The 27944-nt window shown below is 28.5% G+C and overlaps 3 protein-coding genes across 6 annotated transcripts in view; all 3 read right to left on the bottom strand.

Moving 5' to 3' along the window:
• LOC149877689 (NACHT, LRR and PYD domains-containing protein 9-like) overlaps positions 1-4677 on the bottom strand; it is a 43426-nt gene extending 38749 nt beyond the window's left edge. The window contains exons 1-3 of one of the 4 annotated variants that reach the window (XM_090073633.1): positions 4538-4677; positions 2845-3474; positions 2226-2563 (exon numbers count right to left, since the gene is read on the bottom strand). In XM_090073633.1, the coding sequence (XP_089929759.1) occupies positions 2226-2472 (247 nt within the window). In that variant the 5' untranslated portion in view covers positions 2473-2563; positions 2845-3474; positions 4538-4677. Of the gene's footprint in view, positions 1-2225; positions 2564-2844; positions 3882-4537 lie in introns of those variants that run through there. The other 3 variants (XM_090073635.1, XM_090073634.1, XM_090073636.1) reach the window with 3 other exon arrangements.
• A 647-nt stretch (positions 4678-5324) lies between these two features.
• LOC149877688 (uncharacterized) lies at positions 5325-7939 on the bottom strand. Its single transcript, XM_090073637.1, has one exon. The coding sequence runs from the start codon at positions 6461-6463 to the stop codon at positions 5681-5683; it is 783 nt and encodes a 260-aa protein (XP_089929763.1). The 5' UTR covers positions 6464-7939; the 3' UTR covers positions 5325-5680.
• Positions 7940-8055: 116 nt separating this feature from the next.
• On the bottom strand, positions 8056-27509 carry LOC149877687 (uncharacterized). The gene is made up of 6 exons (XM_090073631.1): positions 27257-27509; positions 25712-26049; positions 22591-23907; positions 18693-18740; positions 10327-10359; positions 8056-8758 (listed from the first exon to the last, which is right to left on the bottom strand). The coding sequence occupies exons 2-6, from the start codon at positions 25956-25958 to the stop codon at positions 8187-8189; spliced, it is 2217 nt and encodes a 738-aa protein (XP_089929757.1). The 5' UTR covers positions 25959-26049; positions 27257-27509; the 3' UTR covers positions 8056-8186.
• Positions 27510-27944: the final 435 nt, after the last annotated feature.

The following is a 27944-nucleotide window of genomic DNA, read 5'->3' as shown; positions in this document are numbered from 1 at the left end:
CTAACCCAGTAAACATTGGACTTACCAATGACGTCCAATATTTATTGGGAAACAAATTGTACGAGATCATATATACCTTTTCTCAAGAATTGAGGTTTATTATTTAAAGAAAAAGACAAATAAAGAATACATAGAAGGTTAACTCAATATAGGTAATCTGTATGATCTTTGTAAAATACATAGTGATGAAAATGACAATACACCAGTCAAGCAAAGTTAGTATCATTATATCAGCAATCACGAGTTCAATGTAATATTTTAAAACCGAAGAAAGATTTATGTGACTTTTTAGGAATATTGCAACATTGTTAATCCGAGCAATCAGTAAACAGACTGTAATAATAAGAACTTATTGATCTTGAAATTGTTTTAAGTTTGCCTCGAGTTAACTTTGGAAAAGTTTTTATAAACGGAAACTTTCAAACTACAATTTAACAAGTCATTGTTTGCTTAACAGGAAGGGATATTGGATCATTCGGCATAAAGCCATGGCTGATCGTAGAGCAAATGATCTCAATCGCAAAAAAAACTTCAATAGTTTGTTGTCTAGTTATAAGTGAGTGCCTAATACAAGAGTTAAAAATACTGTTTATGAAAAAGGATTGCCATACCATGTGCTTTTTAACACCTCTTTTGCAGATAATTATTCAAAAGATTATATAAATGATTTAGTCAAGCAAGCAGCATAATCAAGCATTACTGCCAAACCGTTACAGCTTACGTGTTCCGTATCAGTCTTATCCTATTGATAAAGCAGTTAATAAACTCATTTTCATGTATTCATACATCCCTGAATCTCTTTCATTTTGTTTTTTTAATAAGTTTTAAAAATGATGTGCTAAAGAAAACAGTAACATACAGCTAAGCTACAGAAAAGTATGTAATTTTTTCCCACAGATCTTCAAAGAACCTAAATAAATCATAAGTTTTTCTTGTTCTTATGATCAAAATTAGAATACTGCTTGTGGTAAATTATTGATTTACTAGAAGTGCGCTAATTTACCCACCATGGTTATTATATTTAGTTCGAGTGATAAAGAAATTTCTTTTGGAAACTGTTACTTTTCTGAGGTAACTTTAACTAACCTCTACAACATGCAAACAATATTTTTTGCTTAGAAATTACAACCTAAAAATAAAAGACCATAAGTATTGTCAGTACTCAGTTTCTACCAAATGAGTTGTTTAATACCGTATAGGATTTATATCTTGAGCTAAAAATATAATTTTTTCTTATACTTTATCTGAAAGAACACAAACTTCAAAGCTCATACAGTTTTGAAGCCTGTGTTCTTTTAGTGTTGCTTTTCTGGATTCTGAAGTAAAAACACTAGTCAGCTTAGGATATAAACATTTACTTGGTCTATAGCTGGTAAAACAGGTTCATCTCTACCTTGTTAATTGAAGAAGTGCTTCCTGAGAGTTGAAGCAGTGTTTCTACAATCTGCTTTCAGAATGTCTCCTTAAAAGTACCAAAAGAAAAATCTTTAGCCTTACGCTATTTACCGGATACAAGCCCATTTTAAAAATGATGAAAGTATTAACTTAATACAGGATGCAGCACCTTAAAACAAAACAAAGTTGGTTCAAAACTGGCACCAAGTCAACATCAAATTTTGGCTAAAAGATGTTTGGCTCCCTGGCTCTCCTGAAATGAAGCCAGTTTTTTTTATATAGGATAGATCAACCAGGGTCTTAAATCAAACAGCACCAAACTTAGTTAAGTTCTTGCACGCCTACAAGAATCCTTGAGACAAACTATCAGCTGATTACATTGAGCACATCTGTAGTAAGTTTACTCCTCACCTGAAACTGTTATTGGTGCTAAAGGGAAAACAATTTCTACATCTAGAACAGAGCTGTTACCATAAAAGCTATTAAAAGTAATTTTTCTATATTCAATATGCATCCTTTAGTTTCATTTGAAGTATATTAGCTTATCAAGGTGTAAAGTAATCAACCGAATTGAGCAAATTAAGCAACTGAAAATGTCTGTTAGCATTTTATCTGTTTCACGGTCTGTAAACCGGTTTCTCAAAAAAACTGTCCAAGGAGAAAATTTTATGACGATAACATGGCTTCAAATACTTTTTTAAATTAATATTACTTTACATATAATATATGATATATGTAATGGCATAAGCACATATTTAAGTAAATACATACATACATACACACACATTTAAATATATGTACCTTACACATATCAAAAAAGAATTACTTACGCAACAGCTTTATTTCTTTTAGAATATCTAACTTCCCAATATCTGCCAGTGATTTTTCAATTAAAATCATATAATTTGTTGGATTCCTTTTAATGAGCTTTTTAAGAAATGACTCCAACTTTAATTCGTCACTCTTGTTACCAATATCAATATAGTCTACAACAAGATGTCCAAAACCTGTGGCATAAGCAAACTCCTTCCACTTTGATGCTAGATTAGTTAACAACTTTTTCACTCTTTCATCCATCTTGTCACAGCAATGAGTAGCTGAAAATTAACTTCACCAGCTATTGCTCCCCAAGTCTTGTGAACGTACTATTCAAGTATCAATTTGAGGTCTAAAGAAGAAAACATTTATAAACTAAAAAAAAAATCTCGGGTGCATATCATGTGTCACCAAATCTTTATCTATCAAAAAAAAGACCAATATAAATCATAACACAACATTTTCAATATAAAATAAATTAGTTCTAAACATCCTCAAATTTCAAATTACGAGACACTTTCTGCCTTCTTTATTTTAAAAACTTTCCTCTCAAAGATAAATGTTTTTTATAACGAAATAGAAGGACAATATGTTTACGATATCTTTTGGTGAGATACCTTTCCATGTCCTCACCTAATTATTCTGATAAGAGGTTAGAACAAGTTTTGATATCATGTGTTTCACAACTAGACTGCAAATACATGCATGTTGACATTCAGATCTTGTTAACAAAAGTTTTACGGCGAATAACTTGGGTGGGATGTTTCATTCAGTAGAGGTAGCGTTGAAATTCATCTTGATTACCACATTCTTGAGATAATTCACACCTTTTATTGAATCACTTTCTTTTTAAGATACGGTCTAAGTTTGTTTTTTTAAGTCGTTTAAAGCCATTTATTTTTGGTTTCTTTTGTGAAAAAACAATGTTACTCATGGCTTTGTCTTCAATTCCCCTTTTCATTTCTAAAGTTTTTTAGGAAACATCTTTATCTAATGTAGGATTGCATTTATTACCATTGGAGTCAATCAATAAATTGTACATCGATCGAAAGGCAGGGTTGTCGATTACACAGGATTATAGGAAAAATGGTGAATATCTCTTGAATCATGCACATCAACACGTACAGTAAAATGGATTCCATCTAAAACTTACACTCAACTGCTGACATTTTCATTAAAGACCTTAATGATTGCTTTGTAAAGTGTTTGATTCAGCCTCTCTACAAGGCCATTAGCTTGATTATGGAAAAATAACGCTACAAACTGTAAATTAAAAAAGTCAGTAAGATAATATAGTTATAAAGTAATATAGTAAGTATATAGTAATATAGTAATATAGAAATATAAAAAGTCAGTACGATAATATAGTTATAAAAATCAGTAAGATAATATGGTTATAAAAGTCAGTAAGATAATATAGTTATATAGCTAAAGTAAAATTCCAGCGTTAAAACTTTTACTGCGTAGTAAAAATTTAATGTTATAAATTTACTCCTCAGTAAAGTATTAACGACAGTAAATTAAAACGCAACTCCGGTAATCCTGCAGTTAATCGCGACGCAAAATAAATTTTTTTTTGTGTTAGAATAAACTCTACGGTGGTGAAAATGAAAACAATTAATCTAAAAACAACGTTACGAAGCGTAAAAGAAAACAAAATCTAAAAGAAAAGTGTTACACGAAAGAAAAGTAGTTAGTTAAATTTTTGTATTTTTCCATTTATATTATATATTATAAATATTTTAGTTACTATTTATTTAATTAGATTTATATATATAATATATATAAAAATACATATATATATATATATATATATATATATATATATATATATATATATATATATATATATATATATATATATATATATATATATATATATATATATATATATATATATATATATATATATATATATATATATATATATATATATATATATATATATAATTTATACATAAATAAAAAATAATATTTTATTAGTTTATTCTGCACATAATAATTCATTTATGTAAAGTGAAAAGTTCCTCTTAACATTTAGTTGACAAATTAAAGGGCTTTTTTCTTGGGCACATATCTTTTAAACACATATTAGCAAGTACAAAAGTTGTAGTATATATAAAAATTATAGTTTTGAGAAGTAACTAATCCAAAACAACTTAAAATTATCAACAATCTTAAAATATAAAGTAAAAATTTTTTATATAAATAAAAATAAAATAATTTAAAGCAATATAAATGTTAAAATGATAAAGTATCAACTATAAAAACAAATAATAAAAATGATAAAACAAAAGCGTATTTAAAAAAAGAACATGCAAATTACCTCTTTAAAACTTTTTTTCTTTGACTCTTGTAAATACTTTAAGAACTTTTAAAGTTTCAACGAACGAGAGCGCTGAACGCTTAATAATTTAACTTATGCAGCTTAACTGCAGGCTTATCGAAAAATCTTCTTGACGATAGCTGAAATTTTTTAAACATACACTGCATTCAGTAAACAAAATCTTTCCAGAATCTTCGGAATTCAAACTAAAATCTTTACATAACTAAATTTTAAAAAATGTCCATTCTAATAGAAAGCGAGCCTTCGCCTATTGAACGGGAATGAAGCAGTTGCGCAGAACAATAGGTATTTCTTGATTAATACTTATCTTACAGTTTGATGGGGCGCAAGGGCGCAGCAGAATAAACGCTTCACGAAAGGAGTCAAAACTCATTCAAGTAGGCGTGGTACCTCCAACAAGTACAAAATATGAAAATGCAGGCAAATATTAAAGTTCCAAAATTCTATTATATATACAAAAATAAATGGCTATAACATAACCAAAGCGTACATTTGTTTATTTAAAGCTTTAGTGAAATTAATGAAAAAAAAAAAAATTTGAGAAATAAAATTAAGATGTATATTTAACTATTTGTAATTGGATGGATATGAATAGAAGTACAATATTTCCGGAAGTTTTTTGTTAATTTTTCAAACAAAAATCTATTTTATAAGCATTACAATGAGATATGATGTAAACATCATTAGAAAACTTATGTAAGACTTAAGAGAGACTTTCTGTAAGAATCTGGCAAAAATGCAATTTTTTTAGAGTGACCCTCTTCAAAATCATTTTTGGAAATTTAGGACCAGTTAAAGAACTGATTCAGCAATAGAGATAACAGAGGAAACACCTTTATCGAATCGATACACAATTGTTAGGTAAACGTGTTTTTTGAGAATGTCTTTTTTTTTTTTTTTGTAAAAAAAACATCTATGTGTTTACTGATGCCTCTCTTTCCAAAGTAGTCCTTCTGGTCCTCTCGAAATTTCACGGGGAACATTTTTTGTGAATAGCCTTTCAACCAAAATGCTGATTTGTCATCTAGTTGTTTATATGCATCATTTTTTGGTTTTTTTTGCTGTGCATCTCTTATTAAGTGCTTCATATACTCAGCGATGTTGCTTATTAAAACTTTAATGTCATAATACATCATCACCAACATTATTTTCATTTCCTATCTGGTTGACTTCATCTAAAACTTCAAATAATTCATTGCATTCATAAAATACAGAATCATTCAAAATGCTAAATGATTGCAATTTAATGTTTTTAGGATCAGAGAAGGAAAATCTAGTTGAATGTGTTGCAATTTCATTTTCCAAATCGCTGCAATGAAGCTTATATTTAGTTTTTAAATACCTTTTTGATCTTTCAAGTTTCTCAACAGTTGATTTTTTATTGAACATAGTTGCGAATTGTTCAAGTGTTGCAAATGCGTTCATCCCAGCATCAGCCGTGTCATTTAAACCAGCGAGACATTTTCTTTGAGAAGGTTTAATTGCATTTAGTATTCGCAATAAACTTGATTCGGACAGAGGTTCGTATCCGATTTCTTTGCAGCTTTCGCAATATAAAGCAATGATATGACTGTTTTTTGCTGTTAAAATGGCACGGGCTACAGTTTCAACATCACCACTGTCATACTTTATTTTGGAAATACCATAAGAAACGTCTTGTATTAATCCACTTAAGAAGAGAAAATCTAAAAAATGCTCACATTTTGGAATTGAAAGTCTATTTCTTGTAAATAAACTTTTTGGGGGTAGTAGAAATCCAAATAGCAAGGATTTCCTTTTTCTGGCAAGTTCTATTTTATATTTTGTGCATGTAAATGTGTCGCATAAAAATGGCTTTGTGTATTTATTATGATCAATAAATGCCAAAATTACCAGTTGACTTGTTGCGTCACTTTTGTTATACATTTCCACGAGTTTTTCAATTTCATTCTGAATCTGGAAAAAAATTTTATCGATGGCCTAACCAGAAAGATAGCATTGTATATTCTGATGACAACATCGTATGTAAAATAAGTCCCTCGACTCCAATTACTCAAGCAGGCGATTACTTCTTAGCAACAAATGATTTTGAAGAAGATAGTTATTCAAAAAAACGTTGTTTTACAGTGAATTTCTTAACTTAAAAAGTGAAGAAATTCACTGTAAAACAACATGTTTTTTTGAATAACTATCAAATATACGCCCCACAACTATTATTTTTCTATCTGAAAAAACAATGTTCACGTTTCTCTTATACTATTTCTTGTAAACCCAGGGCTTTAGCCATTATGTGGTCACGAAAAATGCGCCAAATGACTTAACTTTCATTTTTGAGTTGGATTTTGCGATTAAGCCTTTACTTGCCCATAGTTTTTTTATATTTTAAGGTAACTAACTAGTTGAAGATTTATAATTAAAAAAAAATTATGGCATTCTCGCGGCTTTAGATGAAAACGAAGATTCAAAAAGACTAAAACTAAATTTTGGCGTACTTTTGATGCATGATATTTAGACAGGCCAAAGTCTTTGTTTTATCTAATTTACAATTTTTAAGTCTAAACTAGCCAATAAACAATAATCAAGTGCAATTCCTAATTTAAAGTATTTAGTTTGTACTTTTTTTTTAAATTAAGTTTAAAAATGCTTACCGCACCATTTAGTCAATATTTTTAAAAATTTAGACAAACTTTGACATCTCATATCTAGAGAAGCAATGAATATTTTCTGTAAAAATTTTGGAATTGAGCTTCTAGTGTGAATATCAACAACATTAGTGATTTTGAAGAGGGTCACTATTGAGCCTTGCCTGATTCTTACAGAAAGTTCCTCTTAAAAAAATACATCATTGAATACTTGTTTGAACTATAACATTAAAATAATAATTACTATAATTATCATTAGAAACTTTATCAGAAATATGTTTAAAATCTAACTTCATGAAGCTACTACTATTAGGTCAGTCACATTTAAAGTTTCAAATGTTACGTCTGTCCCATTTAAAGTTTCATATATAACGTTTGTCACATTTAAAGTTTCTTATATTTGAAAAACTTTAGCATGAGTGCTTGTCACAAGAAAGTCTGAAATACCAACTTTTATTTTTACTAAAATCTCTTATTTTAGTAAAATAAAGATCAGTATATCAGGCTTTCTTGAAATTAGATGTTTATATTTCTTTTTTCAAGAGAGTCTAAAATAAGTTCATCTTTTATTCTTCATTAAAACTATTCTCTTACTCTTAATACTAAATTTTATTGTAAACCTTTTGTAGTTAACATTTATAAATACTTATTTAGGCTTTTTTAAGAAAAAAAATCATTTGATGATATTTACTTGATCACTCCTTCTTTGTCAGAAATAGTTAAATGTCCGTTGTTCGAAGCAATTTTAGATTTCCTTCAACCAATGACTTTTTATTTTGACCGACAGAAAAAAATAAACTTTTACGAAAAGTTATTTTGTAAACATCCTTCTAAAACTGAAATCATTGATAACAATAGAAAATAAAGTAACACAAATTTTTCATACTTTATTTGTAATTTTTATTAACTTTGTTAAAACACTGTAAAAGTTCTTCACAAACTTTAAAGAAACGTTTATTTGAAAAACATTTCACGTTTTTACATTATTATCAAAGCATTCAAATTAATTAAACATTCAAAATATTTTCGAGTTTCTCAATTGAACTTTTTAACTTATCGATATTATAAATTTTTTTTCCACGGTAAGAGATAAATATCTGCTTGAAATTTGAACCACGAAGCCAATCACAAATGTCGTCGATGAAGTTCGTGTCGCCGTGAAGGTAAAGATCTAAACATTCAGCGAGTCGAATCCACGGGAGGAAGAGATCTTCGAACTCGTTCTTTGATACGAAAGTTTCATAGTTCGGTATCACCAACATTTCAATCTTATGACTCGGTGTCCATTGATCGATCTTCAATAGCTGTTTTAAGATCACACATGAAACGTTGGTCGAGCATAAAATGAGAAGTTTTTTCTCATCCTCAGATAAACTATTTTTACTAACAATTAAAACGTTCAATTTGAATCCTGCATCAAAAAACTTCTCCATGAAATATTTCTCATGTGAAACTTCACGAGCAGTTTTTCGATCGTGTATAATAATCGTCCACTGCAGTTCACCGATTGGTTTTTTCAACTCATCTGTTATTGATACCTGTGCTTCAAAGAAGCATTCCATGAATGTCGCTATAGTCGCTGAAGACAAATAATTACATCATTATTCTTCATTCATCACTTATATCGGTCACCAAAATAAATTTTATTCGCAATAACAATTGTTTTGATGATCGATATTTTTATTTCTTTAAAACAGGATGTATCATACACTACTTTCAGAAACTTCTTGCGCTTTAACCAATAGAAACACAAATAACGAATCAACCAGTCAGAAAGATTAGTGTAAACGTTTTAAAAAAGGAGCCTTAGCTATCAAACAGTTTTATGAGACGCCTGTTCCCATTTTAGTAAATCTTAACAATCTGGATGATGAAAATATTGAATCAAAAAATGAAATACTAGACGCTGTACAGTTGAAAAATTCGTTCTGTTTAAACTCCTGCTAAATAAATTTCTTTAATGCCATAAAAGAATTGATTCAGCAGGAGTTTACACAGAACGAATTGCCATTCGGTGAAGGCAAAAAAAGTTTGTAAAAATGTAAAACGAATTTTTAAATTAATATCAGATGATCTGCATAAGTGGATCATATACGTGGATTTACTTTCTGTTTTGAAAGCAAAGTGGATACACAAAATATTCATGTTTTCTTTCTTAATGGGATTATAGTGCAAAAGAAAGAGGAACATCATAAACTAACAGTTAACAAAAATAGAATTGCATTCCTACAACTCCTTATCGAATTGGGTTTGATAAAGCAACTTGTGGAGGCCCTGAATAAACAAGGGTAATCTTTTTACTACATTTATAAAGAATTTCCATGGCTTAGTAACAATGATGCAACTTGCTAAGAAGCTAAACGTGTTACATTTTACTTGAAACTGTAAAAAGTTAATGCATTACCATGGCCAGGCAACTCGATAACAATCAGTAATGGTTAAGCGAGATAACAATCATGATATGATTAACGCATCAAAAGCAATCAAAATATGGTTAAGCGAGAGATCGGAAAAGAATTTAAAACTAACAAGCAAGATCTTACGGAAAAGATTATCAAGGTTTATCACAGAAACTATAAAAAAATCAACAGCATACATGCCACGACTTTTCAGCGCTTTTATAGCAAATAAATGCAACATACTTAAGAAATTGTAAAACCGCATTTTTTTTAACAAAAATGTTTAAACTTCTTTTATAAGTAACACTTTAGGAATGAAATTGCTATAAATTACACTATTCTTTTTCTTTTTGCTTGAAATTTTATCCTTACACGATATGTAAAAAAATTATCAATGGAACTAATGAAATGGCCCCACACTATTCATCCAAGCAGTTAACTTGAGCCTAACTTGACATCAAGTTATACTACCAAAGGGTGGAGGAACAAATATTTATGGTTATTTTAAACATTCCTTGAAAGATGGAGCAAACATTCAAAAGCTATTTTTTTTTAAAAATATTAAGAGAAAAGTGGCTTATGTATCAATATATTTAAAAAAATTGCAGCTAGCAATATATTTAAAAAAGAGGCATCCAAGAAACAACCAAAAAATAGTGTTCGAATATTCTAAACTGCGTGCAACAATAAAAAATAATTTCATTAAACTGAGAAACAAAAAACAAAAAAATCAAAAACTTGCACTTACAACATTTAGATGTTGGAGGTTGTGATAGAAATTCTAAAAAAATTATTAAATACAATGTTTAAAAATTCTCCTAACACTAAAAATGTTTCAAAACAAAAACCAAGGTGTGTAGATCTTCTTTAAAGATTTTATACAAATGAAAACAGACTTTCACAAAAATGAAAAGCAACTTTTTCAATGTGCAATTGATAAATAAAATGTTTTAGTAGAAACTAAAACAGTGCAACTTCCAAAACCTAAAAAAAGTTGTAATTTTTGCAAAGTTGTTTTGGGAAAAATCGTTTGCTGTAAATCCGTGTATATAAGCTGTTTAGGATTAAATCGAAAAAGTGAACATGACCTATTCAGTAAGTCGACTTATATATCAAGTGCCCTTAAAAACCTAGTCAGCTAATACATCCAGTCAAATAGTACCTAAGCCAAGGTTAACTTTTTTGGATTAATTCATCACACTAACTTTAAACTTAATTAAGCTATTTAAATTTAAAATAAAAACATAAAGAGAATTAATTTGCTTAACAAAATCATTTTTAAATCTAGATAAAATTGTATTCTTCTAGCAAACATTTAATGTCAGTTTTAACATATTTGTCATATTCAAAGCGCTTTGAATATAATTGCAAGTTTATGTGAAGAGTTGTTCTCTTGATAACACTAGAAATCTCTTCAATTGAAACTACTGATTTCCGTGCACTTTTCTCCTTTTATGATGGTTTAATGCTGCAGAGGAAACTATTATTATTTAAAAATACTCGCAATTATTAAAAATATTGTGCAACAATAAAAAGGAAGATTTTTTGGAGTGTATGGAAAAAACACATAAAACTATAATATTAAAAATACATTAACGTCATACACATCTTAAACTTTCCTTAACACTTAAAAATTTGCATGTATTGAGAAAATTTTCCATTTGCATGTATTGAGAAAATTTTCTAATTTATTAAAGTTTTTCCTCTCTAAATAGTCACTTCTTAAAAAGAGATCATATGCCACTACTTCTATATTTAAACTTCCTAAATATTCAGAACATGATAATTTGGATGCTGTAAGGGAATTTCAAGTAAATGAAAAGCTTGTTCCATATTAGATAATGCAAAAGGAAAAATTCAAACAAATGCTGATGTGAAAGTGTGTGTGAATGCAAAAAACAATGAGTGGGCCATTACCTGGAGAATAACTAAGGATTTAAATAATTGAAGAACTAAAGAAAACTGGATTGATAGTAATGAAAAAATCTATTTGATTCAAAACAAAAGAAATGGCTACGGCAGAAAAAATGAATAGTTTTTACTTAGAGATGTTTGTTGGTGTTCAAGATTTAAACAACACAATGACTTAATAATTCACAGCAAGACAAAAATCTAGAAATTTGCAAAAAACTTGGAGAAAAAATTTACCAAAACCTATCTTATTATATACATATATAAAAAAAAGGAGGCCAGTACTAAAAAAAAGACTAAAATAATTAAAACTTATTAATGTGTTATAACTATACAAAAATAATGACTTTGAAGACAAAGTAATGCATACATTATCATGTAGTTCTTCATAGTAATTCGACAAGAACGTTTCTATTTTAAAATTGATTTAAAGAGAAAAAGTTTACTTGATCACTTTCTGACTGAAAAAAATTCATTCAATAGGCCAATCAATTCCCTCCTTAAATTGTCTTAATTTTTTGAGTCTATCTTCAGAGTCAGCATTGATTTTTTTATTCTACATATACACCAATGTTTTTCATAAATAGGTGTTTGTATTAGAAGAACCTTTACATTATTCTACACTCTGAGAATAATTCTGGGCACTAGAGAGTCCCTGGAAGAGTTAGGATTGCTAAAATAAGTACAAAAAGGAACATCCAAAGACTTAAATCAATGTTTGACCACAAAGACTGCGTATCTCAAATACAGGCAGCTCAGAAAATCAAGTACACCCAAATATATATCAGCTAAACATTAAAAACATAGTCCTTAATCAAACCAAAGAAGAAGAATTTGATTCCATTGAGAACTTGTGACCAAATAGGATTGGGTAGAATAAAGTGCGGTCAGCTGTAACAAGTTTAAGGGAATAAATTGTTAATCCTTGATGATGAGTCATATTAAGCATTTAACCACTCTTCAATTAATTGAAAAGATATCTATTATTCAACTGATGTGCCAGCATGTATCAAATTCAACCCACTGCAAAGTTTGAAAAAAAACTACTCATTACGATTATTTTTTTTTCTGAAAGTGGCTTTGCAATCAACCAGGAAATCTATAAAAATGATTGTATCAAGAAAAATTAATTCATCAAAAGACATCATTCTGATGGTGAATACATATTTTGGCCTGATCTGGCATTGTCTCATTACAAACAATCTGTACAAAACTACATGAAAAAATCAATATTGCCAAAAGAGAAAAAACCCTGCAAATGTGCCTGAATATGGTCTGATTGAGGATTTTTAGAGTGTTCTCAAAAAATAAGTCTATGAGAATAATTGTGAAGCAAAAAATCTCAAGAAACTTCATAACAGAGTAAAGTATTGACTTTCTAAAATAGACAAACCTCTTGTACATCGTCTTTTTGAGTCAACTTGGCACCAACCAGATTATATAGGACGCAATGGTTTGATTGAACAAAATTAATATGCAAATAAATTTACCACTTAAAATACTATTGTATTTCTTTGTGAAATTAAGTTTTTATCTAATGAACCAAGAGAATTTCGCTCCTTCAAAGCCATTAAAGTATTTTAGTTATAACTTTTAACAATCAATGCCAAAAAAGTCTGGCTAAGAATTTTTGATTTTATCATCAAGCCTAATTAAAAAGGCATTGACCATAGCTCTTAATTTGGATTAATGTCCAGTGATTGATTTGGCTACCAGTTCTTCAAGGTAAGCATATTTTTTTCAACATATGCCTTTCTAGATTTTGTGGTGAGGTAAGGATTATTATCTTGTATAAGGTAGTAGCCTTCTTTAAATTAATCTTTGTAACTTGGGCTCTCATGATGAACAGGGATACATGAAACTAACTTTGATCCGTAATACTATTAACATTTCAAATCCTTCCAGTAGCATAAGCAGCAAAGTATCCCAATACATTTATCTACTTTTAATACTTAATAGTTTACCTTTGATAAAAGAGGCTTCCTGACAGCCAAATGAGAATCTAAATTTTTTCACTCGTGTAAAAAAAAACTATATTTTTTCCAGTGATGTTGGTATTACCAGTTTTACTCTGAGCTTATCTGTAGAAATTTAAAAGAGCAGCTCAGAAAATAAATCTACATTCTTCTTTGGTAGTATTTCTCTTTCATCCTTATCTATATTGACAGGCTCTTTCTCCAGTGCTCACATACTTTCTTAGAAAGTCAGTAACAACACTTTTTCCACATCCAATATTACTTTTAACATCTCTATGAGAGATTTTACATGTATACAGGGATGGAGTAAGTTCAACTCTGTTTATATACTGTTTATATGTTATGCAAAATTATTGAGAAAAGAAGGTTAGACTTTGGTTGAATATTGTGAGGAAGCTAATTCTAAGTGAAACAGATGCTGCTTATAACAATATAACAACCCAAAAATATTAAACAATATTTTACACAGTAACAAATAAAAATGAAAAGACGACAACGCCCAAAGCAATATAACCAATATAAAAAGCAAGAAACTACAAAAAGTGGGGGGATACAAATAGAGAAGAAAATGGAGGAGACAGAAAGATGGATGGATAAATACAGCACGGTTAGTAGTGGAGAGTTTTAAATTTACAAAAAGAAGAATTGATAACAGAGTTTTTAGGTTCTACTAGAAGGAAGTAGATCAGAGTTTAGTTTTACAAAAAGGAGAGTATAGGAAATAGTTTTTATGTTATTTAAAGAAAAGAAATTTTTATTAACAATAACAATACTTAAAGGAAAAGAACTGTTATTATTAGTATTTTAACAAGAAATATTGCGCATTCAGAAAAGTATGTGTATTAACATTAATAAGTCAGAGTGCTATCATTACACAGAACCAAGAGGGATCCCCATACCCCTATACATCCAACTGCCTAACCTACTAAACACCAAACCCAACCTCCACTCCCCATAGACTCTCTTTTATAACAGTCTTTTAAGATAAATCCAGTTTTCTGAAGTTTCTTAAAGAAGAACTCTTAATGCATTTAAAAAAGCTAAGTTTTTGGTATTACATTTATACTCGTACATATACTTGTTATTTGAAACTTGTAATGGAAATAAATTTTATGGTTTTCATAGCAATTCTGCCTATAGTAAGTATAATAAGATAGAATAGATAGAATAGTTTTATTACATATTAAGTTTGAGAAAATATCAATAAAAAAATTCTCAACTTGAATGTATAATAACTTATGTTATGGGGAAGGATGTTAAAGATTTATAGGATACGAGGATTTGGTGTAAAGGTTGTGGAAATGCATCTTGGATTTGTGTAATGGTAACATTCTGATTTATTATAGAATGCACATACTTTTCTTTGCACACAATTATTTTTCTTTAAATATAACAATCTTCTCTGTTAGATAAAGTTATTATCAATATAATCTCAACTTAAATATATAATAAAACTTTATCTTTTTATTCCTGTTCTTTTTCAATGGTCCTATATCATGACATATCCTACTGTTAATTTCCCCACCCATATATCCCTTGGCTTCCCTACTTCTAACATTTTCATAACCTCATAATGTGACTCCTAACCTTACTTTCTTTGCATGTTTTTTGCTTTTTATATTGGATAGGCTGTTTTGGTTGTTGGAGTCTTTTTGTATTCTCTTGCTATGATAAATTGTTAATGGTTTAAAATTGTAAAAAATGATTTCTTTTTTAAATTTCATTTTAGAATTAGCTCCCTAACGACATAAAAGTTTGTACTTACTATTTGTTAAAAATTGAAAAACCAAACACTAATGGTAAAAAAAATGATTTAAATTTGTTTTCACTTCTATGGTTAATGGTGCAAAGCTAATCAAAAAACAAGTCCTAGGAAACAAAATTTTTCAAAAGACTTTCTATTTCATATGCACAAAAAAAAAGGAGTGAATAATGCAGATACAAATCTATGCATTAGAAAGTTTTTAAATTGTCTGGTCAAATATCTTAGCAAGACATTTGCTAGTGTGTGATTCGTTTAACACTTATCTGAGTCTGTAAAGTAAATGCTGAAAGATAATTGCAACACTGATGCAATAGTGATACCAGGAGGTGTTGTCAGCAATGCTAAACTGCTTGTTATTTGCATAAACTAACTATTCAAAAACAGACTTCAGCAAATATAGATATCCTGGATAATTTCAAGAGAGAAAACTTTTACAGCTAGTAGTGCCATTAAATCAGCATCTTAATCAACATATTCTTCTTGGGTAAAAGAGGCATGAGTTACAGATACTATAACAAACTATTTTTAAAAAACTCCATATATAATGCAGGTGACAACACAGAATGATGCTCTATTTGAGAAGATAAAAACAGCCTTCCTTTTGATGAAAACAAAAGTAATGAGGTAGACTTTTGATAACTTATGACTAATCAAACAAGTTGTAAGCAATATTTTGGTGGCTTAAATAGTGGCAACAACAATTTCATTGGCTTTAACAACAAAAACAATTTCTAACCAATCTTTAACAAAAGTTTAAGTTAGAAATTGGAAGACGACTTAGACAATGGGTTGACTTGTTTGCCAGTATAAAAGGTAAATGAAGCTGAAAATCTACGTGTTATATTAAAATCATCACTAAACATTTCATTCGCAACAGAAAATCTGCTTCTCTTTCTCAAAAATGTCAAACAAAATTTTAATTTTTAGCAGTCAATATAATGTAATTTTGCCTATGTTTTGTCATTTAACCTTTGAACATTCATATCTGATGATTAAAAATTAGTTGTTTTTTTCTTTTAAGAAAATATATGCCCAATAACATTCTTAACTTTTACAGAAAAAAGTATAAAATATGACAAGTATAAAATATTAGTATAAAACCGTTATTTAAAATGAGGACATTTATTTTGACAAAATTCCAAAACCCTCTTATATGCTCATTCAATTTATAAAAATAACAAATTTAATTTTAAAAATTGTTACTACCTCTGTTCCACAATAATTGTAACATTTGGATACTTTTTGGTCCGAACATTGAAAATGAATGCTATTGAATAATTTTTCTAAAGATTTGCTAAATTTGCACTGTTCTAATTATTTTCTAAAAGTGCAAATTTAAGAAAAAAAAATTAGTAGTATTCACAATACTAGTTGTATTACATTGTGAATATGCTGTACATATAATAAAGAACTTATTACTGACTATTAATTTTTTATTCACCCATTGATCACCTACATTTAAGTGCCCGAGCTTGTTAGAAAGCCTTGAGTAACCCTTTTAAACTAGCTTTTACTTTTGAAAGTTGATCTAACAAAAGTGAAGCCATAGCTATAAAAGTTTGATCAAATGGGGCAAGGATTATAGAACAAAATTAATGCATTACATGTGACAACTTTTGTGGAATGGAGGTAATATAACTTATCTTTAAGTGTCAAAAACAGTTCTGTAATTTACAATAGAGATTTCCTTGCATTTATGTTTTTTTGCCTTTCTGGGACATATCACTTACCCATGAAGATGTTAAATTATTTTAAAATTTCACAATTCACCTTAATTTTCATTAAAAAAACTTTAGGTGACTCTTAATCACTAATATTAATTTCATCAATAAACTAATTTCTTTATTTGAAATTTCAGCAAGACAAATAACTTAATAGCTGTTAAATTACAAGTGATTCATTAACTTACAAGCCTTCTGATATATATGCAAAGTTTTATTACAGCTTAAATATATTCAAATACTATTAAAGATATATTTCATTAAGTTCTAAAAATTGTAGTTAAAAATGAAAAATCTAAATTTTTTTATCAGATAAACTTGTTACAGGGACAGATAATCATGCCTACAGTAAACTTGATTATATTACTTGATACTTTGTTTTTGATTTTAATATTATAAATATTTTGAAAATTTTTAATTTTGCAAGCTTATTGTTATAGATGCATATGCTCTAACTCACAAAAAATATTTTTATAAAAAAAATGTTCGTAAAATCTACTTTAAGAAAGTTCTGAGGAATTTACTGATTAGTCTTGACCCATGTATAAAAACAAAAACTAAACAATAATTATAAAAAAAGTAATTAAGCATTTTTACCTGAGGAATTTACTGATTAGACTTAGAGCAATAAGACTAATCAGTAAGTTCCTCAGATAAAAAATAGCCTAACTATTTTTTATCTGAGGAACTTACTGATTAATCTTATTGCTTCGGCTGTTTTTTATGTGAGGAACAGTAAACTTGATTATATTACTTGATACTTTGTTTTTGATTTTAATATTATAAATATTTTGAAAATTTTTAATTTTGTGAGCTTATTGTTATAGATGCATATGCATGAACTCGCAAAATATATTTTTATAAAAAAATGTTTGTAAAATCTACTTTAAGAAAGTTTTATTTCATATTATTCTTAGATTACAAAATATATATGATCAATTTTTGCCTATTAGTGGGTATTAATGGTGGTGTGGGTCATTGGTATTAGCACTGTATAACACTACAGTGACACAATTATGACCCTGAGAAGGTCTTCTTAACTACTACACTAATAATTGGAACAAAGCGCTGATGTTTTTCTTTCTTCCAATTTTGCCTCCAATCAGTTGACAGCATAAAATGTAAACAATGATTTTGCATATATGATTTCATAAGTGCAGTCAAGTCCAGTTAATTTGCAGCATATTATTAAAGGAATTTTTTAATGGAAAATTTGAATTTATATGTTAACTTATACTTTATATGTTAAATCATGGAAAATCTTAAATAAATAAAGTTAAAATGAAGTTTGAAGCAAGTCTTGCACGAAAAAAAACTTTTGGTTGTTTAGATTTATAATTCTTTTAATCATGCATTTCATTTTTTGTAAATGGTGATAATGTAGGTAGAAAAAACTTGTATGTAGCAATCTTCAATGAGCATAGACAGGCTTTGTAAAAATTTTTTATTAATAATGCATAGCAGTTAAACTTTTTCAGCTGTGTGTCTGAAAGTATTTTTGCTACTCTTAATTTTAGAGCTGTTTTTTACCTGAGGAATTTACTGATTAGTCTTAAAGCTTAGGCTATTTTTTATCTGAGGAATTTACTGATTAGTCTAAGTGCTTAGGCTGTTTTTTATCTAAGGAAATTACTAATTAGTCTTAGAGCTTAGGCTGTTTTTTATCTGAGGAATTTACTGATTAGTCTTGACCCATGTATGAAAAAAAAAACTAAACAATAATTATAACAAAAGTAATTACTTTCAAAAAGCAAGTTTTTCAATTCTAAAGAAGCATTTGGTACCAGCTCTAAAAAAAAAATAATTTCAGAAAAATTATTAAAGGAAAAACCATTTAAAACGAAAACAAAAAAAAAATAGACAATAAATGAAACCAACACATATTTTAAAAAGTTATCAAATACCAGTTATAAATAAATACAGTTAAAAGAGCAACAGAAAATATATTTGAATCTTTAAAGCATATTTTATTTTGAAAATAAAAAAATATACAAAAAAAATGCGAATTATTTTTTTGTACCCTTTTTATGCATTGAATTTATTTATTTCGTTGAAACCTAATGTTTTGATTTTAAATTTCATTGAAACCTAATGCGCCTTTATTTATTTCGTTGAAACCTAATGTTTTTCATATATTTTAAATCAAATTTTAGGGGAGATGGAATGAAATCAAGATGATCTTTTTTGGCATAAACTTTTTTTGTATTTAAGAACTGATTTTATAAATTAAAGACACGCTCTGTATATAAAAATTTGAACAGGCTAAAATCTCTAAATATTTTCAGATTTAATGATATCAAGAGGTTGCAATTTCATAGTAATGTGAAAACGTCTCATTAACTATGAAAGCATTAAATCTTTATGCATTGATGCATGAAATACAACAGATTCCGAACAAGAAATTAAAATATTTCCCGAAATAAATCTTATTTTCATAGCGTTTTTTTAAAAACTTGCATTGTTATGTGTAAGAAGAATTTTACCAAAAGGCAAAAGCATATTTATTACATATCTATATTCAGAAAATTATTCCATAAACGCAAAAATATTCTAGTTAAACAACATGTCAGAAAAACTTCAAAAATTAGTTAGGTTTAATTTTATTTTAAGAATGATAATTATTACTTATTGTGAGTTGCTTTGACTTTTATAAAGTTTTTATACCAGTGTTTGTGTATAAATGTTTTTATCTATTTTCAGTAACATTTTTAATAAATTTGACTTTAACAGACAACTGACTATATACTGAGTTACTAATTAATATACTGTGCATTTATTAAATAATGCAAAAAAACCATAGCACTATATTTTTGAACGATTAAATTTTGACACATTTTTTTATAAATAAATGTATAGTGCTTGTATGGAGGTTTATTTATTATTTAGAACAACATTTTTGTCATTACGAATTTAAAACTAACATGGATTTAGCAATGCACATTGAGATAATACAATTGTTTTCTGAAAACGAAAAATGTGCAACTGCAGCTCTCAGAAAATTTAAAACAAAGGATAAATTAAATAAGAGTCCATTCTCAGTATCCTCAATCACTAGATTAGTTGACAAATTTGCAACAAGTGGGTCTGTTAATGATGCTCCGAAATTTGGACGTCCATCTCTAAAAGATAAACAAAGTGGCATTGTGTTCAATGCTCTGAAAGAACTTCAGTGCAATAATCCTTGTGGTATTGCAACATCTGATATTTCAAGAGTAACTAGAATATGCAAGTCAAGTGTCTACACTTTGCTGCAACATCATTTGCATCAATATCCTTATATATTGTGTTTTATGTAGGCCATAACAGCAGCTAACAAGATTTCATGTGTCGATTTCTAAAAAAAAACTATTGAAAAACAGCATCTCTTACTGAACATCCTTTGGAATGATGAGGCATGTTATTACATGGACAGTCATGTTTAAAGACACAATAGTGTCATTTGTGGTGATGAAAAACCATTCTAAAACAATAACAAAAATGCTCCATGCAGAAAAAACTTGTGTTTGGATGGGTTTTACAGCCTCATTTTCCTTGCAACCATTTTTCTTTGAGGATACTGTAACAAAAGAAAATTATGCAGACATGATTGATACTCACTTTCTGCCACAATTGCGTGAAAAACATAAATTATCCTCAACAGTCTTTCAGCACAGTGGTGCATCTCCTCATTGTTCTTTTTCTACTAGAGAAGTGCTGGAGAAGCACTTCTAATAACTTGTCATCTGTTGTGGATTTAATTTTAACTAACCTGCCAGATCACCAGATTTTAATGCCTTAGATTTTTATTTCTGGGGTGTGATGAAATCAAGAGGTTATCAAAGAGGAACTGCCCAAATCATTGATGAACTTAAGAGAAGAATTTTAGAGGTCATATCTGAGGTATCACAAGATGAATTATTGGCTTCTGTGATCAACATTCTTTATTGATGTGAATTAGTAATACAAGTTGATAGGGTATTATTGAACATTTAAAATAAAACCTCCAATAGTGATAATAATTGTAAAATTCTGTTGTATATATGCTTTAATAAAAGGTTTGAGATATTGTCCACTTATTTTTGGTGTGGCTTTATAAATACACTTCATATGGTTACTTTATTATGTTAATTTTTTTGTTGATTTTTTGAAACTTTTAGTTTTAAATGTTAATAAGTAAATTATAACATATTTGGAAAAAACTTATTGAATTTTTCAATTTCATTTATTTAGTTTTCAAATTGTTGTTTTTGTTTTTATCAATAGATGTGCATTCTAGGTATTGCTTTTTTGATAGTTTAAAGTTTTTGACAACATTTCAATAGAATTTTTTTACTTATTTCATTCAATAGATCAAATACATGAATAATATTTAAATTGATGCCTCATAAAACTCATCAGCCATGGGTTTGCATACTAACTCAAATTGAAATTTCATTAAATCATTGGATTAAGTGAAGAAACCCTAAAAAACAATTGTATTTCAATTGATATTTGGCCATCATAAAAATACATGGATCATGGCTTATCTATGGGAAAACCAGTAAAAAAAAACACATTGAATTTCAATTGATATTACAACCATTTTAGAAACATATGGGTCATGGTTTTTTCCTTGGAAAAGTCATGATCAATGGTGTTCCAAATATTAATTGAAATAATATGGTTTTTTTTTTTGATTTTCCCATAGAAACTTTTTGTGAGGGAAAGTGCTCCAGAAAATGCTTTAGTTGAATTGTTTTTCTTCATACCATAAGCAAAAAAATTCCAAAAGGCCATCTAGATAATGAGAAGAAAGGTATTTAGGATTCAAAAAAGTTGTATGAATCGCTACTTCAAGAAAATCAATGCCTCTGGATGTTGTAATTTACGTCAAATGTAATTATTGGTAAAGGGTGTCAAAAATGAGTTTAGATTATTCATAAGAAATATGCTTCATGAAACCAAGCAATTTGCAGTTCTGAACTCCAACGCCCTCAATTCTTCAAACAGCAGAATGATAGCGGATTTTTACATCAAGGTCTGAAAAAGAGACTGCTGTCTTTGATTAAGCCACAGTATTTCAACGCTTTTCTGGTAAGATTTAGCATAGATTCATTACACTAAAAACTTAATGGGATAGTATCAACAGAATGAAGTCAAACTTGTTTCAAATTCAGCTAATTTTCCATATTGCTTAAAGAGCTAAACATCAATTTCTACTGTTCAATTGTGAAAGGATAATTGTGTCCATACAAAAACTACCACTTTAATTAGAAAATTTAGTAAACCATTAAAATGCTTTAATTCCAAACTATAGGTTGATGTTTCATGAAAATATGGTAAAAAAAATAAAAAAAAAATAAACATGTTTCTATGAAGACATTTCATTTTAATGTTAGCTGGATTTCATAGTGGACACCTGATAAATTATTTCCTTTAGCTGGCAGCAGACAATTTATTGTTAAAACTTATATTTATTCAGCATTCATCATTTTGAGATAAAGTTAATATTATTGATCAAAAATAAATAATAAAAATTTTAGATGAGAAGACTCTTAAAATTCCAAATAATTTAAACTAGTTGCTCTTAATTTAGAATCAATATTTTGAGTTATATATTGCTACAAAATTTGGATTCATCCCTAGCATTTGTTGAAAATGTAAAAATAAGTTTTGCTCACCACAAGTCTCTTTCAGCCAAGATTTTTCTGTGTGGACAGGTGTTTGTAACTGGGTGATTAAACTTACAGCATTTCTTCCATCACCGAAAACTAATCCGCACACAACTGGTAAACAACTGCATAACTTATCGTCTTGAAATACTTCTTGAGGACTTTTATAAAAATACAAATGAACAGCAGCGCAAAAAGTCATTAAAAAGAGATGAATAAATTGATATTCATTAGTTCGTCTGGACCTTATAATTAGACCAAATGGTTCAAAACCATTATTATCAAGAACTGTGGCTAGTTCAGCTTTGGAAACCTTTACCATTCCTCTCTCTAACATATTGAAAGCTACTTTACACACATTTAAAATATGCTGCTTGCTTTCTTGTATAACTAGGTATAACTTCTCAGTTGCTGTGTTGGTTTGCTGAACGAAGTGTAAAAAGATTAATGTTTGTAGTTCAGTCATGGTTTTTAAAGAACTACCAAAACATAAGGAGAGTGTTGAGCAGACAGCCTTAGAATAAGAAGGAACAGACAGCAAGGCCTTGGCAACAGGGGAGCTTGTGATTAGTTCTGCTATATCATCTCTTAAAGTTTTACATAACAAAGTACTTCCAAAATAATTTCCAATCGCAAGGTTGCTAAAGCCCATAATCTGAATGTGTAAAATATCATTATGCTTCTTAGATAAATTATGATATTTCATTACAGATTCAACTCTGCCTCCGAGAACACACTTGTTTGTTATGCTGAAGACATCCATTAAAGTAGATATTATGGAGAGGTTGCTTGAACCTCCAGATATGCACCTATACAATTCTTCCAAGTGAACAAATTCGTTCAAACCATCTAATACAAACATTATATTCATTTGAGACCCCAAAATGTCTAGTCCCTTCAGAATATTTTTGTAAAACTTGTTTATTAGATCATGTGCACTCGAAATGTGACAAGCTTCATTTAACTTTTTGAAATTAAAATGCAAAACAAAATCAACATTTTTCCAAATTAAGCCTTTTGCCCAACAAAAAACACACTTTTGAAGAAAATTTGTTTTTCCAATACCAGCTTTTCCAGATAGTAAAAGCAACTGTGGTTGTGCTAAAGAGATTTCTTCAAATGCTTTGATTGTATTACTGACATAACTATGCTTTTTAACAAAGTAATCCCATTCATCAAACATTTTACAACTTGCACAAGCTAACACATCATCTTCATTAATATAAGTTAATTCAATACTATTCATTAAAAGGTCAGTGTTAACCTGCTCAAACATGTGTTTTTCACCATAAGATCTATAGTAAGATTTGAGCAAATCACTTGCTTCTAAAAATATAAGTTGATATTTTAAATCAGTTAAAAAAAAAGTAAGTTTAACTAAAATACAGTAAGTTTAACTAAAAAAATATAATAATAATCGAATTGAAAAACCCAAAAACAAAAATTACAAGAAGAAAAATCCAAGAAGAGTTAAGAAATACCATACAGTTTATGGCATTTTCTTTGCTTGGGAAGTATAGCATCTGCTAATTGGGTAACTGATTATAAAGTTTACTTATTGAGAGAAAAGTTCCGCAATTGGTGCTGTCTGTTTGCAAAAATGCCACAAACTTTTTCTCAGAATCAATGTAAAAACTAAAAGAACACATCTAGTCACTTCTAAAATTACTATTTTTGTACATCGTACCCTTACAATCAACTTTTCATTTTTTTGAACAACTTTTTATGTTATTTAGGCCACCATTATGGCTAAAGTCTTACATAAAAAAATTCAATAAATTACAATAGAAAGTTCAGTGTTGGTTATGATAAAGTTGAACTTTAAAAAATATAGAGCTTTAATGGAAAAAACATTATTACTGCTAATATTTATCCATTTTTGAAAAATTGGAAAATTCAAATGACCATATATCATAGACCATAAAGGATTTAGATTTGCTATTCTCATTGTTATATACTAACACATCAAGTTTCATTGTAATCTAAAGTAGTCCATGATGAACTTTGGCCCAATTGGTTTGGAATGTTCAAATTACATACAGGAAACTAATTTTCATGCCCGAATGATAGAATAATAGCAGATAGTTCTTGGAAGATAAACATAGTTTATTCATGGAAATTTAAAAAGTGAAAAGTCTAAGTAAAAAAAACTAAAGAAAGGAACTCCATTAATCTGATTCAGTATTATGTTTCTATCAGTTGGAACACTAGATCTTTAGAAAAACCACCCAACTTTCAACTAATGTCAAAGAAAACATGGGTAAACATGAGAATGAAAATAAGAAAGACTTAACCCTGATACAAATGGCAGCTCACTTACTGCAATATAAAAACTGAAAAATTTTTGCATTGTGCTATTTAAAAAACTCAAGAGCCCAACATTTTGGCGTATAAAACTCTTTTACTTACCCCCATACAGTGTGGTAATTTACCCATTATTGTTAATATAATTAGTTCAAATGATAGATTTTTTTTGGAAACTATTATTTTTATAAGGATCTTACAACCAGTCTCTACAACAAGTAAACAATATTTAGTTGCAAGAAATTACTGCTTAAAAATATTGTTTTAATGCAAGATGCAGCAACTTCAAACAGAGCAAAATTTATTCAAGATGGCTCAGAGTCAATACAAAATTTTTGCCTAAATTTATGATGCCACATAGTTCTCCTGAACTAATTAGGTTTGTCCATATGAGATAGTTCAAGCAAGGACTGCTATTAAGCAACTTGATTGGACTCTAACACTTCTTAGGAAAACCTCTCAGCTGACTACATTCAGCACACCTGTATTTAAACTTAGTTTATCAAGGTGTAAATAAACAGGTTGCATGGAGTAAAGGAAGCATCTGAAAGCATCAGACAGCATATCATTACAACACTTTTTATAGTTATGTTATTTTATGTTATAATATATTACATATTTAAAATGTGTAAAAATATATGCATATATATATATATATATATATATATATATATATATATATATATATATATATATATATATATATATATATATATATATATATATATATCAAAATAAATCCTTCAGTCCATCCACAAAAATTTTTACATCTCTGTAATTAATATATATACCTTAAACACTTATAAACAAAAAAACAGTTACTTACGCATCAACTTTAATTTATTTAGAATATCTAACTTCCCAGATGTTGCTAGATACTTTTCGATTAACTCCATATAATTTGAAGAATTCTTTTCAATGAGCTTTTTAAGAATTAACTCCAATTTTACTTCATCACATTTATCACTAAACTCATTTTTGCCTACAACAAAATGCCGAAGACCTGTAGCAAAAGCAAACAATTGCCACTCTGATGCTAGATTAGTTAGTAACTTCATCACTCTTTCATCCATTTTGTCGCAGCTGTGAATAACTGAAAATTAACCTTTCCAGTTATTGCACACAAGATTGGGTTAAAATACTACTAATGTACCATTTGGATGTCTAAATAGTAAAATATTTATTATCAAAAAAAAAAAATCTTGATTGCAAGTTTGCTATCACCAACCTTTAATATAAAACAAACAGTAAAAACTCTTGAAAAAAAAAAACACTTCACAACTTTTCTAAAATTAAATAAATTCTAAATCTCTTTAGAGTTCAAATCAAGAGCTATTTGAATGCTTCAAAATTTACAATGCACAAATGAGCATCAAATTATCACATTCATGAGTATTAATCACATAGTATTATTTGCATTTTAAAAACATTTTAAACTGCAAAAAACTTTATTAAAAGTATTTACTTTTAAATACTAAAATACTTATACCACTTGTTTATTGTCATTAGTAAAAAGTAAACTTCTCAAAGAAAAACTTTTTTTTTTTTTTAATTGTAGAAGACAGGCAATTTGCTTACAATAACTGACATTTCACAAGAACTCAGATTATTAAAAACCTAAGATCATCAATAACATATTGTAAGATGTCACTCTCAGTGTAATCTTTGCCACAGTTAAGTCAAAAATTTCCAATCTGTAAATTGTACACTTTGATTATCATTTGGTAATATATATTTAATATATTTAAACTTTTAATAATAATAAAATATTAGGAACTAAGATCTAGGCATTCAAGGTCATTTGAAAGGATATAGAAAAATGAATTTTTACATAGGTAAATGAATTTTCAAGGCTAACTTGCCACCAAAAATGGGTTTAAGATAAGGCGTGGTGCAATCCAACAAGTGCAATATATTAATGTGCATTAAATTATTTAAAACCCATTTAACTTTTAAAACATTAAATTAGCAAAAGAAAAAAAAATAACTTCATATTTCCATTTATTTAAACTTGTTATCAGCCAAATGCAGAACAAAATAACTTCAGTCACAATTGGATTCACTATTGAAACCTTCAATATTTGGCATATAAGGATCTGACCACGAAGATATAACTTCAATTCATAAAAAAGCTTGAATTTTACGGTGCAAAGTTGTTTTGTTAACTTTTTAAAGAAGGGGATCTAAAGACACAAGTGATGCATGAAAAAAAGTTATTGCTACAAATGTTGTCCTTCCTTTTATTTCTGAAGTCTTCATTTCTCGACTCTTAAGAATCCCTCAAACAACTCCCCCCCCCCCCCCTCCTCCATGATCAAATAATTTACAAGGGTACAGGTTTATATAATGTTTAACTGTATCAAATGCATACCTTTTACACCTTCAGCATTATGTATTTAGTCTTGGAAAAGTTCAGTATTTGCGTTGGTTATTGTTCCGCTCCCTAGCTTCAGAATATTGACAAACCAGCCAACTAGTGATCTTAAATTTTAATATTAGCTTTGTTTGCTGCGTAACAGCTTTTTAGTGGTTGTAGATTCATATCATTTCTTTATTGAAAGCCAAATGGCTTTGAGCGAAATTCACTCGAAACATCGCATTTTATGATGCAATCAAAACAATCCGTGTTCATACAGGATCATGTTTTTTATGTAAATCATTTATCGCTTTGGATGTAGCGCCAGAAACGCCACAGAAAGGAAACGATGAACAAAAAATTAGTACAAATAAAAGTCTCACCTTTTACTATGGTCAAATAAAATTTCAGTTGGTCATATTGCTTTCTAAGCAAATTAAGATTGGTGTAACATTTCAATATTTCATTAGTTAAAGCTTGTGATTCTTTTCTAAATACTATCTTCAGTGGTTTACAAAATTGGATTCACAAAGATCGAGGATTTTGCCAAAATATATTTTTGTCTTCTGTAAACGGTGAAGGAGCTATAAAAACCTCAAAAAGATATTTATCTTACGCATTAGAAATACCTCCTTCGAATTTTCGCTTACATGTAGAATGAACACTTTTTTCATCACATCCCAACTTGATATAGTATCACCTT

The sequence above is a fragment of the Hydra viridissima genome, unplaced genomic scaffold (genome assembly GCF_058129835.1).
Source record: "Hydra viridissima isolate aposymbiotic clone 2 unplaced genomic scaffold, HvirCarnegie_v1 scaffold_16, whole genome shotgun sequence".
Taxonomy (NCBI): Eukaryota; Metazoa; Cnidaria; class Hydrozoa; order Anthoathecata; family Hydridae; genus Hydra; species Hydra viridissima.
The sequence above is the reverse complement of the archived record's forward strand: the minus strand, read 5'-3'. Positions and strand labels throughout refer to the sequence as shown.